This window comes from Myotis davidii, unplaced genomic scaffold (genome assembly GCF_000327345.1).
Source record: "Myotis davidii unplaced genomic scaffold, ASM32734v1 scaffold329, whole genome shotgun sequence".
Taxonomy (NCBI): Eukaryota; Metazoa; Chordata; class Mammalia; order Chiroptera; family Vespertilionidae; genus Myotis; species Myotis davidii.
The window spans coordinates 2,792,126-2,805,021 of record NW_006300374.1 but is presented as its reverse complement, the minus strand read 5'-3'; the positions used below and the strand labels follow the sequence as shown (position 1 = coordinate 2,805,021).

General features: G+C 46.1%; 1 protein-coding gene across 1 annotated transcript in view; it reads right to left on the bottom strand.

Annotated features, from left to right (window-relative positions):
- SVOPL (SVOP-like) overlaps positions 1–12,896 on the bottom strand; it is a 61,589-nt gene that overhangs the window by 34,291 nt on the left and 14,402 nt on the right. Inside the window, exons 5-9 of the mRNA XM_015572691.1 lie at positions 11,139–11,210; positions 7,696–7,820; positions 3,939–4,002; positions 1,089–1,214; positions 1–74 (exon numbers count right to left, since the gene is read on the bottom strand). The exon at positions 1–74 is cut by the window's left edge and continues 67 nt beyond it. Of these exons, the coding sequence (XP_015428177.1) occupies positions 1–74; positions 1,089–1,214; positions 3,939–4,002; positions 7,696–7,820; positions 11,139–11,210 (461 nt within the window). The remainder of the gene's footprint in view (positions 75–1,088; positions 1,215–3,938; positions 4,003–7,695; positions 7,821–11,138; positions 11,211–12,896) is intronic.

Genomic DNA, 12,896 nt, shown 5'->3' with positions numbered 1-12,896 from the left:
ATGTGTTGCAGCGTAGCCAGGGCCGCCTGCGTGTCCCCGGTGGAGACATTGAACCGAGCGGATTCAGGGATGAACTGGGCACAGATGACAAAGAACAGGAGAGCGGCAGCTGCTATGAGCCCAGGGACACGACTCACCTCCATGTACTAACGACACCGCCCCAGTTTCCAGTGACGGGGAGAGTGTGGCCAGTGCAAAGGCACACAGGGCAGGCACGCTCTTGCATCCCAGGTGACTTGGAACAAAAAAGGTTGCGCTCTCCTTACCATGGGGTCATCTTAGACAACAGCGGGCTGACACCAAACTTCATGCCAACTTGGCTCAGCAGACTTGTTAATACAATGAAATTCTTGTCTAGTTGGTAAATGCCCCCTCCCCGAGGCCCCCAGTGCCCCGTCACTGCTCTGCCACCCCAGGCCTCTGCAGGAATCCCAAGACCTCCCCACCATGCAACAGACCGTTGCAGACGGCGTCTCTAGCACCCACAGGGGCCTCCTGAATATCGAGGCCCCTACCCCCCGATGGTGAGTACTTTGAGCACCACACTTGGCAACAGCACAGGTCTCCACTGAGGCTGGGGCCTGGAGAATCAGCGAGGCCAGCTCCCTGCCCCTCGTGCCTCACACCTAGTCCAGGCTGCTGGTGCTTCCTCAGGAAAACATCGCCCCAGGCAGCACCTGGCTCCCCATTCCCGCAGCCAATAGGCAGCGCGGGTCTTCCTCATCGCCCACCAGAGTGTCCTGACACTTTCTAACTGCCTTTCTGCCCTCTGCTGCCCGGACTCCACCCAGCCCTGAGCCAGCCTCCCAGCACAGAAGCCCTCTCACATCCCCAGCGCCCCGGCCTGCGAGGCCCTTCCTCAGCTGGACAGGCCTGTCTCCCCAGCCTCCCCCAGCGCCCCTCACCCCAGCCTCCCTGCTCTCCCCAGACACATTCTGTGCGTTCACACCTTCAGACGGGCCTTGCACCTTAGCCCTTTCTACCAAGCTTACTGAGATGGATATTTAAATAAAGGAGGTGGGCAGGGGACCAGAAGGCCACTGGACCCTTGGAGGGAGGGAGTGTGGGAGCCCAGTGAGCTTCCTCACCTTGAAGGCCAAGATGAGGATGATGCCAGGAATGGAGGCGATGCGGATGAGCCAGCGCCACCCGATGGTGGGGATGACCACAGAGGCCAGGCCGATGATGAGCAGGGAGCCGGTGAGCCAGAAAACCTGGGGCAAGAATGGAAGATGAAGTCCCTCCTCTCAAACCTGCTCCAGACTTCCTCTCTCAGGAGCAGCCCCGCCCAGCATTTTACCGATGGAAGAGGGTGAGATGGAGAGAGGGTCTTTGACTGAGGAGCCCACATTCCGGTTCCACTCAGGGCCTGGCTGACTCGGGGCAGGGACTTCACTGCTCTTGGTTTTGTTTGATAGCCTGAGGGGGGCTCATAGGCAGAGGGTCAATAACGTCACCAAAGTTTTAAAGATCTGGGACCCCACACACTGGCTTTTATTTTTTCAAGTAAATAATTCACTGGTTTAGAACTCAGAGTACAAAGGGGAACACTCTAGAAAGGTTTTCTTCTCCTCCTTCCCTGCCACCAATTTCTCTCCTCGGAAAGGACCTGTGTTCAGTTTGTTGCATATTCCTAAAGCTGTTCTCAATATATACAAGCTACTAAGAGTATAGTGTTGTGCTCTTCTCTTTTTTCACAAATGGTCACATAGTATAACTAATGCTTACACTTTGCCTGTCACAGGAAATATGTAACTTGACCGAAACCGGGTATCAATGAGTAACATGGCCGCCAATTACGACCAGGCCCCATTGGTCGGGAATTAGGATAATTCTGAATGTTCAGCCTGAACATTATTTCCTCTCTGGAAGATGGAGAATAAACGATAATTCCATTCCACCTCACAGAGATGGAGAGAGGATAATATCGTAAAAGATTCCTTGAGGGACTACTTAGGGGTGATTATCTTATCACCAAGGAATTCTCCTACAAACATGCAAACAAGATTATTTCTGAAAATGACAAGGGTACAAAAAATAATAGTAATGGGATGGAGACTTGCGTGATCAGTTAGGGACAACCTTTCTGAAGAGACAATGGGTATGAAGGGCTGTAACAAACCATTGCAGTGGGCTGGGGGACAGGTGATGTGGCATTGAAAAGGATTTTAACAATGAGATGGCAAAAAAGAATGTTTAACTCATGGTATTTTTTAAAATAAATAAATAAATAAATAAATATGTAACTTGGAGATCATTTTTTATCAATGAGTAACATGGCCGCCAATTACAACCAGGCCCCATTGGTCAGGAATTAGGATAATTCTGAATGTTCAGCCTGAACATTATTTCCTCTCTGGAAGATGGAGAATAAACTGATAATTCCATTCCACCTCACAGAGATGGAGAGAGGATAATATCATAAAAGATTCCTTGAGGGACTACTTAGGGGTGACTATCTTATCACCAAGGAATTCTACTACAAACATGCAAACAAGATTTTTTTTTTGAAAGTGACAAGGGTACAAAAAATAATAGTAATGGGATGGAGACTTGCGTGATCAGTTAGGGACAACCTTTCTGAAGAGACAATGGGTATGAAGAGCTGTAACAAACCATTGCAGTGGGCCGGGGGACAGATGATGTGGCATTGAAAAGGATTTTAACAATGAGGTGGCAAAAAAAAATGTTTAACTCATGAATATGACACACATTTTGGAAGTCAAGGGGACAGGACTGATGGACACTGCGGTTGAGGGCCCATTATAGGGGACGAACCAGTAGGGCTTGGTAATTCGTTGAATGGAAGGGAAGGGAAGGGAGGGGCCAAGGATGGTTCTTGAATTTGTGGCTCAGATGACTGAAGAGATAGGATTTGCTATTAACTGAAAATAAATAAGAGTCTTCAGAGGAAGAAGAAGAGATTAGTTCTATGACTGTTGTATTTGAGGAACATGTAGGATATTCAAGTTGCTCTCAGGCAACTGATCACCTGGGTCAGAAATTCAAGGAGGTGCTCCTGGTGGTAGATAAAGATTTTGGGGGGTCATACGCACAACGATAGCTAAAAACATTGGCATAAATTAGATGACCCAAGGAGACCTGGAAAATAAGACAAGCAAGGAGAATACATAACCAGGAAGCATGCTAAGGACTGAGTGGCAGGTGCAAGAAGCAACCAATGAAATAATCACGAATTTCGTGCACCAGGCCCCTAGTATATATGTATATAAAAAAAAAATGTGTGTGTCCACCTCAACAAAGATCAGAGGAAGAAATCTGGGGTGGGGGTGGGGGAGGGGAATGAATTATTTATCGTTTGTTAGGTTTCTAATTTGTTATGTTGTTCTTACCTAAATTTAGTATCAGAAAAAATCAAAGTAATTTAAAAGCAGTATCCTACTACTTTACTGCTGTCTTCATCCTGGGACCTCTGAAAGGTCAGCGCTTTTGGACAAGGATGGCATCCAAGGCGGGACCAGGGCACCTAGGTGGCCGTGGCCTCTCATCAGTGGCTGGCAGGGCCTGAGGGGCTGGAGAGCATCCCAATCCTCTCCCGGGACAAATGGCTCGTCAGGGAGGTTACAGCATGGCCTGGTCCCACAGGCAGGGGTCAGTGACAGACTTGCAGACACTAGTATCCTGGGGGTGGTGGCTCTGTCCGTCCTTAGAGAAAGTTCAGTCCAGATGTGTTCCTGGGCTCCTGTCACTCCAGTGAGATCAGCCATTGCAGTGTTTCCGGCTGGGGAGGACAGGGGTGCTATGCTCTAAATTCGGGTGACAGAGTCCTGGCTCAGGAAACCTCAGAACGGGGCCTCTGCGCCCCGCATTCCAAGCCACAGAGAGGACCTCCTCTAACAGCAGTCAACCAGCCAGGACACCTGGAACCCCGTGTTCTCTAGGTGCGGGAGGCTGGAGAGAGTCCCCATTTACCTTACCTGGGACAAGGGGAGCATGTAGCCTCGGTATTTCGTGGGCAAAAATTCCGTCTTTATGATCAGCCTACACAGGAAGGGGAGAAAACATAATTTAGTTTTTATAAAACCAAATAACTCATTTGAACAGTTACAATTTTTCTTGTCGCAGAGATAAACACATTGTTTGCGGGTAGTTTTTATCGCGCACTAACAGGTGGTGCGGGCCATTTTTGCTAATTTTTTGCGCAAATGGCAACGTTCAGTAAAATTACGATAACTTTAGTTTACATATTTATATGTTACCCGCATTCTACCGCCAGTCTATAAAAAACATATTAATACGTGTCCCGCGCTCTACTACACGGGTAGAACGTATAAATACGTAAAACTGATAAATACGTTTCCCGCATACAATGTGTAAAGACTGAGGCAACATGGACATCCGTCCTGGGAAATGGTAGACGTGTCTACTGTTCTCAAAGGGTGCGTCTTTGGGCTCCTGAGACCGGGCCGCTCCTAAAACCCTGTAACGTCCCGGGTGACAGTGATGCCGGGCAGCATCCGGGAGGCCAAACGGAGGCCTCAACCGGATCCAGGTCCTTGTCACCGAACAAGAAGGAATCCCAGAGCGTGACGGAGATTTGGCAAAGCACAGTGCATTTACTAGAGTGAGAGTACTCCCTGGAGAAGTGGGAGTGGTGACCTTGGAGAATGAGACACCCCGGGGGCGTCTGGGTGGGAGGTTCTTATTAAACGTGGGCGAGGTGGGGAGAGGGTGGTCCTCTGCTTCTGACGCTGGTGGGGTGACTGTCTCCCGGCTCATTCTTGTCTCTCCTCCCTGGATAGTGATTTCCTTTTGGTTCTCCCAACCAGGACATTGGGGAGAGGGGAGGGGGGAGGGGGAACAGTTGGTCAGTGAAGGTCATGTCCGTGATGTTCCAGCCAAAGGGAGAAGGGGAGGGAGAGCCTCGGGCCTTTGTTCCCTGTTCCACTTTCCTGCCTCAGTAGGGCCGCCGCTTCTTCTGCTGAGGAACTCTCAGGCTCCGCGAGGAGGGCTGGCCACTGGAAAGACTAAGCCACAATTAGAGAGTTGGAATGCTCGGTGCTGCCTCCCAAGTGGGTCCATCCTCAGGCACGCCGACACAGTGATGCCTCCATAAAAATCTTTGCAGTGCGGCGTTCAGAGATTGTCGGGTTGCTGAGCACAGCCGTGTGCGGGAGGGTGGCGCACCCAGCTCCACAGGGAGGCTCCCGGGCTCGGGGCCCTCCAGGACCCTGCCCTGGGTATGTCTTCATCTGGCTGTTCATTTGCATCCTATGAAATAGCCTTTGTAATAAATAATCCCCTTGCGATAGTAAGTAAACTGCTTTCCTGGGTTCTGCCAGCCACTCGAGCAAATTGTCAAACCTGAGAAGGGGTTTGCGGGAACTTCCAGTTCACAGCCAAGTCAGCCAGCAGCTGTGGGTACGCGGAGGACCTGCTATTTGCACGTGCTGTGCGAAGTGGGGGGTCTTGTGGAACTGGGCCTTTAATCTGTGGGAACCGCACGAACTCTGGTTAGTGTCAGAATGAATTGTAGGGCATCCAGCTGGCGCCAGAGACTTGCTGGTGTGGGAAAATCCACACAGCTGGGGTCAGAAGTGAAGTATTGTCAGAATAAGTGAGTGCAAGCATTGAAGGAAAACAGAAGAGTTTCCTAGACGATCATACATCAAAATATAATTGTTACAGCTATGAAAAATAATACAAACGAAGCCACTTCCAAATAGAGTTGGAGTCCTGGCTTCTGCTGCTCAGTGGTTAGAGCACTGGCCCATGCACCCAAGCACCGAGAGTTCAAGTCCTGGTCAAGAGCACACACCTGATTGTTGGTTGTTGCAAGTTTGATTCTGCCGTGGTCAGCCCCAATTGAGGCACATGCAAGGTGCAACCAGTAGCTGTGTTTCTCTCATATCTCTCTCTCTCTCCCTCTCCCCCTCCCTCCTTTCTTCCCACTCTCTCTAAAAATCAATGGAAAAAAATATCATCTCTGATAACAAACAAAAAAACAGACAAAATGGAGTCGGAGCTGACATCCCAGACAACCACCTTGCATGTCCTACTTCTCAAACCTCTGGAATGTTAAAAATGGGCAAAATGACCTTTGGACTGTGCCTGAAGCAGTTCCAAACAACTGCTTGCAAAGATAACAGGAAAGCAGGACATTAAAGTCATTCTTCAGAATTCGTCACCGTGTCAACTTGTCTGCACCTGTAGAAATGCCTTCTGTAGCCTATCTGCAGCCATAGAAATGCCTTCCTTCCAGTCACGTAATAACTCCCCTTTCCCTTCAGCTCCCGATCAGAACCCTGGGTTTCTGCTGGGATCGGTGCTTCCTGAATTCCTGTTTTCTTGGCTCAAATGAGCACTTGTTGCCTGTCACTGTGGCTTTTTATTTTTAGATTAATACAGCTAAGATCCACATAAGAAAACAAGAAGTTAAATGTAAAGACTGCTCTTTTCTTTACATTTCTATTCCTGATGCTATATGAACACTTTTATGCCCAACATTATTGGAAGTCAAAGTTATTGAATTTTCAGTTACCTCTTACTATTTAAGAGGTATTAGCCAATCTCTTTTGCTGAGAGAAATGTTGGAAATATGTCTTCCCAAGTCTGATTTGCTTTTCTAAAACATACTTTGGAAACTAAAATACAACCAAGAGCAGGTAGTTCCCTCGACTAATAATGACAGTCAACGCGCAGCTTCTAAGTAAGTATGTCGTCATTCTGTGACGAGAAGAATACATGAACTCATATCCCATCAGCTTTCTAATTGTTCTTCTCTATTGTAGTTATTAGCAAGGGCTCAGTTTTTAACGTGCGCTTTTATTGGGCGTCCTTTGAGGGATACTTTAAAATTCTACTAACTTTACTCTTCCAGGCTCTGAAGCATGAGTGGTGTTTAACTCATGCCCCGGGGAAGAGCAATTCCTTCCCTAACACATTATGGTAACAATTAGGTGCTTTGAAGTCTCCTAATATATTCTAAGGGCACCTGTTCCCAGGCACCCAGGAGAGAATAGCCTGAGAGGCCCTGTTAATTTAAGGGAGGCTCCCAAATTGCTGAAAATTTAGCATCACCTCTCTCTCTCTCTCTCTCTCTCTCTCTCTCTCTCTCTCCTCTCTCTCTCTCTCTCTCTCTCTTTCACACACACACACACACACACACACACACACACACACACGCGCGCAATACTGCACACTCATCCAAGGGTATCTTTCAGTGCCGCACACCCAGCTCTGCAAATTCATTTGACAAAGTCTTAAGTTATAGGGCAATGGCACTTTTAAATGGTCATTCCTAAATGTCCCAGGTGCTTATGGCCAAACTAAACTCTCTCAACAAATTCAAGAAATGCATAGGCTGTGTTTGGGTGGACAGTTTTGTTTCTGACCTCATATGCCACTCTTTGTTGAGCATTTAGTCTTAACTAAATAGTATTTGTCTAAAAAATGAGCAACCTTAGGAACAAAACAGTTAACACACGCTTAATCCAGCAGTCTGCTAGCCTGACCATCAAACATCGTTTTGACGAGCCAATAGCAACTAATGAAATAAGATGCCATCACTTAAAAACAAAAAGTTCAAAAATAATTAGCACAAGTGAAGTCGATACATTTGCAACTCATTGATGTTATTACTCTATTAAGCACAGTGTCTGTGTCAGTGTGGATGGATATGGATAGATATATCTCCATATCCATCCCTAGGGGTCCTCTAGGTGAAGTCTTTACCCTTGTGAATGGCCAGACACGCCACAGCCCACCATCGTCCGCAGGAAGACAAACCAGATGTACGAGGGCGAGAAAGAGGTCAGCAAGGAGAAGTAGCCTCCCCACAGGAACGAGATGAGCAAAATCTGAAGCAATGAAAAGAAAGCCATTAATGGGACCTGCCTCCATAGAAGGTAGGGGGACCCTCACTTGCGAAGGTATTTTTAATTTTTATCCAGGTGTTTGCTCCTCAGAGGGACTGGCCTACAGCGAGCTCACTGATTTCCCCCAATCATCAAATACCAACCGTGACATTCTATTGTCCGAAAGCCCAGACATTCCGTGGACTCTGCAGATAATTTTTATGAGTTTATTTGAGACAAACTGATGACAGCTGCTGGGGAGCAAGATCTCAAATGCTCAGGGGAATGACAGCGGTGCGGTTGGAAATAAGGCGGGAACCTAAGGAAGATTCCATGGAGGTCGGAGAAAGCAAGGCGGGAAATCTCTAGGGTTGGATTGCCAGATAGTTCTGTGCTGGTTGAGAGTGCCTATGACTCGCCTCTGTCTCCAAGGGATCTGGAAAAGAGGATTGCACTGGGATTTCCAAGGGGTGTGCCTGGATGCCCAAGAACAATGGACAGGGCTTGCTTAAAGAAGTAACAGGCTGGGAGCATGACTGCCCACCATAAATTTATGATCACATCACCCTGTGAGGTTACTTTTGCTCACTGGACTTGTCACATTTATTAGAGTCCCTACTTCACTCACAATTCTTTTTGTTTTAAATAATTATTTTCCAAAATTATGTATTGATAATTATTTTCCAAATTTACGTATTGATTTTAGAAAGGGGGGGGGAGATTTGTTGTTCCATTTATTGATGCATTTATTGGTTGACTCTTGTATGTGCCCTGACTGGAGATCGAACCCAAAACCTTGGTGTATTGGGACAATGCTCTAACCAACTGAGCTACCCAGCCAGGGCCCATTCACAATTCTGAGTTTAGGCCACTCTTTGAAATTCCCCAACTGCATTGAGAATGCAGAAACGTGCCCTCCCTGCTCAAAAGGATGTCAGGAGCACAGAAAGCATTGTGTGGGAGTTGGGTATAAGGAGAAAATTTAAGGTATTTGTTTTTTCTCTAATTGTATGAATAACACAAGTTCATAGTAGAAAATATGGAAGTAAAAGAGCCTGGCCGGCATGGCTCAGTGGTTGAGCATCAACCTATGAACCAGTCAGTCACGGTTCGATTCCTGGTCAGGGCACATGCCCGGGTTGTGGGTTCAATCCCCAGTGTGGAGCATGAAGGCAGCAGCCTATCAATGATTCTCTCTCATCGTTGATGTTTCTATCTCTCCATCTGAAATCAATAAAATATGTTTTAAAAAAAACTATTTAAAATAAATCACCCTTAATTCTCCAACCCAGAGAAAATACTCTTAACATGGTTTTATTCAATTTTCCCTGTGTCTTAAAAAAATGTTTAATTGATTTTGAGAGAAAGAGAGGAACATTGATTTGTTGTTCCAGTTATTTATGTATTCCTTCGTTGGTTCTTATATGTGCCCTGACCGGAGATTGAACCCACAACCTTGGTTTGTTGAGTTGACATTCTAACCAACTGAGCTGCCCAGCCAGAGCCAGAAAACATATTTTTAATGGCTGTAAAATATTCCATTGGAAAGATGTACTATAATACATATAATATAATGCATAAACCTTTTCCCTGTTATTGAATTTTGAAGTGGTTTCACATTTTCTATAAAAATGAGCTGTGATGATGAAAGTGCATAAATCTTTGCAGTTCTACAATGATCCAAACAGGCTAGATTTCTGGACTGACAATTGTCAGATGAGGAGGATGGGTATTCTCAAGGTTCTGATCTGCCAAACCGATGGTCAGAAAAACTATACCAATAGTATGTGAGGGTAGCCATACACGTGCAGGTTTCTTAGAGAAAAATCCCTTCTGAATTTGATGTTTGAAACAGACTAGATAGAAAAAAATTATATCTGGCTTTTGAGGATATAGATGGGCGCTTATGAAGTACTGTCTAAATCAGTACCCAGGAGAGAACCATGAGCCTCCTTAAATTCCTCGCGAAGGCACACACCATGGGGGCCAGCCTCCACACCTTCTGCAGAACTTCAAAAATTAAAGGCCAATGATTACAGAAAACTGTTCTTTCAATATCCACATAAAAATGCATCTCAAACAGTTCCGAGGCAGTTTAATGGTTTCCAGACCCAACCTTATCTTTCCTATACGTTCTTTCCAGGGGCACCACGATGACCCAACCTTATCTTCCTGATGCATTCCTTCCATTTGATGTAAAACTGTCAAATACTGAGGTGTACGCACCCTAATTGGAACTCCTGAGGTGCCAGATGTACTTTTGCCTACTTTTCTGCCTCTACGAGCACCACTCACTTCTCCAAATGTGGAGCAGTTTCAGGCTTCTTGAAGCTTGCTCTTGGCTATAGCCCTCAATAAGGCCCCAATAATACTCTTTCTCAGGTTTATAGAGATTCACTTTTCTTTTCATTGACACTACGTAATTTTGCTTTTGATAACTCCTGTGACTGAATGCTTTTCAAGGTTTCTTAACCATTTGTACTTCTTTTGTAAATGCCTTTCTATGCTCTTTACATTTTTTTTTTTGAGATATTGGTGGGGGGTTGTGTTGTTGTTGTTGTGTCTGTGTGTTTCAAAAACAAAAAAAAATTATTTAGAAAGTCACAGAGGTAGAAGAAGTGAGCCAGCTGGGCTGCATGGGCTCAGGGAACAAGTTACAGAGGCCAAAGGAGGGCCCTTGAGTTTAGGAAAAAGAGGCAAGGAAAATGCGCCTGGGGCAGGGGGTGCGGAAAGCCACGGGTATTCTCCTTAGAGAGAGCCCCCGAGACACTTGTGTTTTCATATAAATTGTAAGAGTTGATGACATTTGTTTTGTGTACTTCCAAGCATACAGCCACGTCTGTTACTGCTTTGCTTTGGGGCGTCTCCCTTTGAGTTTATGCTCTGAGAGGCATCCCCCATGAGAAAACCGACAAGAAAAGAAGAGAGACCTGGGTCTGTAATCAGAAGACATAGATCTGTCTTGATGTTCAATCCAGTACGTGTGTGACCATAAGTAAGTGGCTCAGTTTCAAAGTTAACTAACGTGAAGCTGCTACGTTTCTCTGTGCAGATTCCACATTCTAACATGTTCTCCCTATGCACATCCACCAGCTCCCTACCTGGTCCATAGGGACCTAGTACAGGGCCAGATGCCTCAGGAAAGATGAGCAAGTGAGAAGATAGGCCTGGAATTCAGGCAAGTGATGTCAGAGGAGGGCATTTCTGCACTTTCTATCTTGGGTATTGAGGAGAAATGTCCGCTAAAGAGAAGCAGTGGTGACATGGCCACAAAACAACACACAGAAGAAAATTTCAAATCACCTTTCAAGGCCAACCTACCTTCCAGCGGCCATATCTGTCAGCCAGGAGGCCAAAGAGGATGCTGAAGACCATGTAGCCAAAAAACACCATCTGGCGGGGGGGCGCGGGGGGAGAAAAAATTATTCTCGAAGCAGAGGTGTGATGACCTGCTAATTCAATGCATTAAGCGTGCATCCACCTCAATTCCAGGTAGACTAGAACTATGCACGGGCAGAGTGAAGAACAGGTTTTCACGAAGATCTGCCCTGACTCCTGTTGAACCTGTTCAGGGCTTTGAGGCTGATGCTTCTCCATGGCAGATCGCACACCTGGAAACACTGCCACCAGGTGGAAACGGGTGGGAAGAACAGGTAACTGCTTTCCCTCCCAACCAAGTTGATTTCCTTGGCTCTACTCAACTCAGATGTGTAATTGTGAATTTCCATATTAATAACTTAAAAAAAAAACTCCATTCATGCTCCAGTTCTACACAGAGTTGAGACTTCTAGAAGCAGTCTCCTTTATGTATTACAGATAAACATAAACTTTTAACAAACACCAAACCAACCATTCATTTAGAAATACTCTTCAAATCGAATACAAACCTACCTCCTTTCCTCACTTGTTCTCACAATGACTTTCCCTAAAGAAAACTCAAGAACCTGGATATAATACCAGCGTTTTAACTCAGCCTGGGTTGTAAACGGATGTCTATGCCTTTGGCAGCTCCAAGCTTCACTGCTTTGCCTTCTAGTAAGATTGCTGGCTGGCTGCTTCCAGGGTAACCAAAGGACAGGTGGGAGCTGGCATTTTTAACACTTTTCCCAAGAAGATCTGTGTCTCTCTGCTGCTTGCATTGCTTTCTCTTTCTCTCTCTTCCTTACTCTTCCTAAGGAAGACTCGGACGCTTTTCTTCCACAGGAAACCATTGAAAACAACAACATCGATCTATTCTTGAATGACAAAAGCCATGCATTTCCTCTGCGCACTGTCCTTTCTGGGAAGAGAAGGGGGTGGGAGCTGTTTTCTAAGTGCCAGGCCTGGGACACTGCTTGGCCGAAGTGCGATCTAACCAGTCCTCTGCAAAATGGTACAAACAGGACACGGGGATATACTTTGCATAAATCTAGATGCAGTCAATATAAAGGGCTCTTTTATCCTGGAATGATTTTATTTCTGATTGTTGGCAAAAAATAACGTGCCCTTCTGTTTTTGAAACATGGTGGTTGTCGATGGCAAGCTTTTCTGCCTCTTTCTCTTCTTCTTTTAATGACCTTACTTGCCAAATACACATATGTTCTAATGTCAGTCGCTGCATTTAAGAAATATATTCTATCAGCTGGTGAATCCCAAATTTTGGGTTCCCCTGAAATTAAGTTCCTACAGCCATGCACCGCTTAGCGATGAGTATACTCTGAGAAATGCATTGTCTGGTGATTTCGTCATCATGCTGACATCATAGAGTGCGCTCACATAAATCCCGATGGTATGCCTAACACAGCTGGGCTCTATGGTATAGCCCAGTGGTCGGCAAACGGTGGCTCGCGAGCCACATGCGGCTCTTTGGCCCCTTGAATGTGGCCATGAAGTTTCAATCGCACTGTACGTGCGCGCCCGCACGTGGTATTTTGTGGAAGAGCCACACTCAAGGGGCCGTGGTTTGCCGACCACGGGTATAGCCTATTGTTCCTAGGCTGCAAGCCTCTACAGCAGTGGTTCTCGACCTTGGCTGCACATTAGAATCACCTGGGAATCTTTTTAAAATCCTGATTTCTGGGCCTCATCCTCCGGAAATTC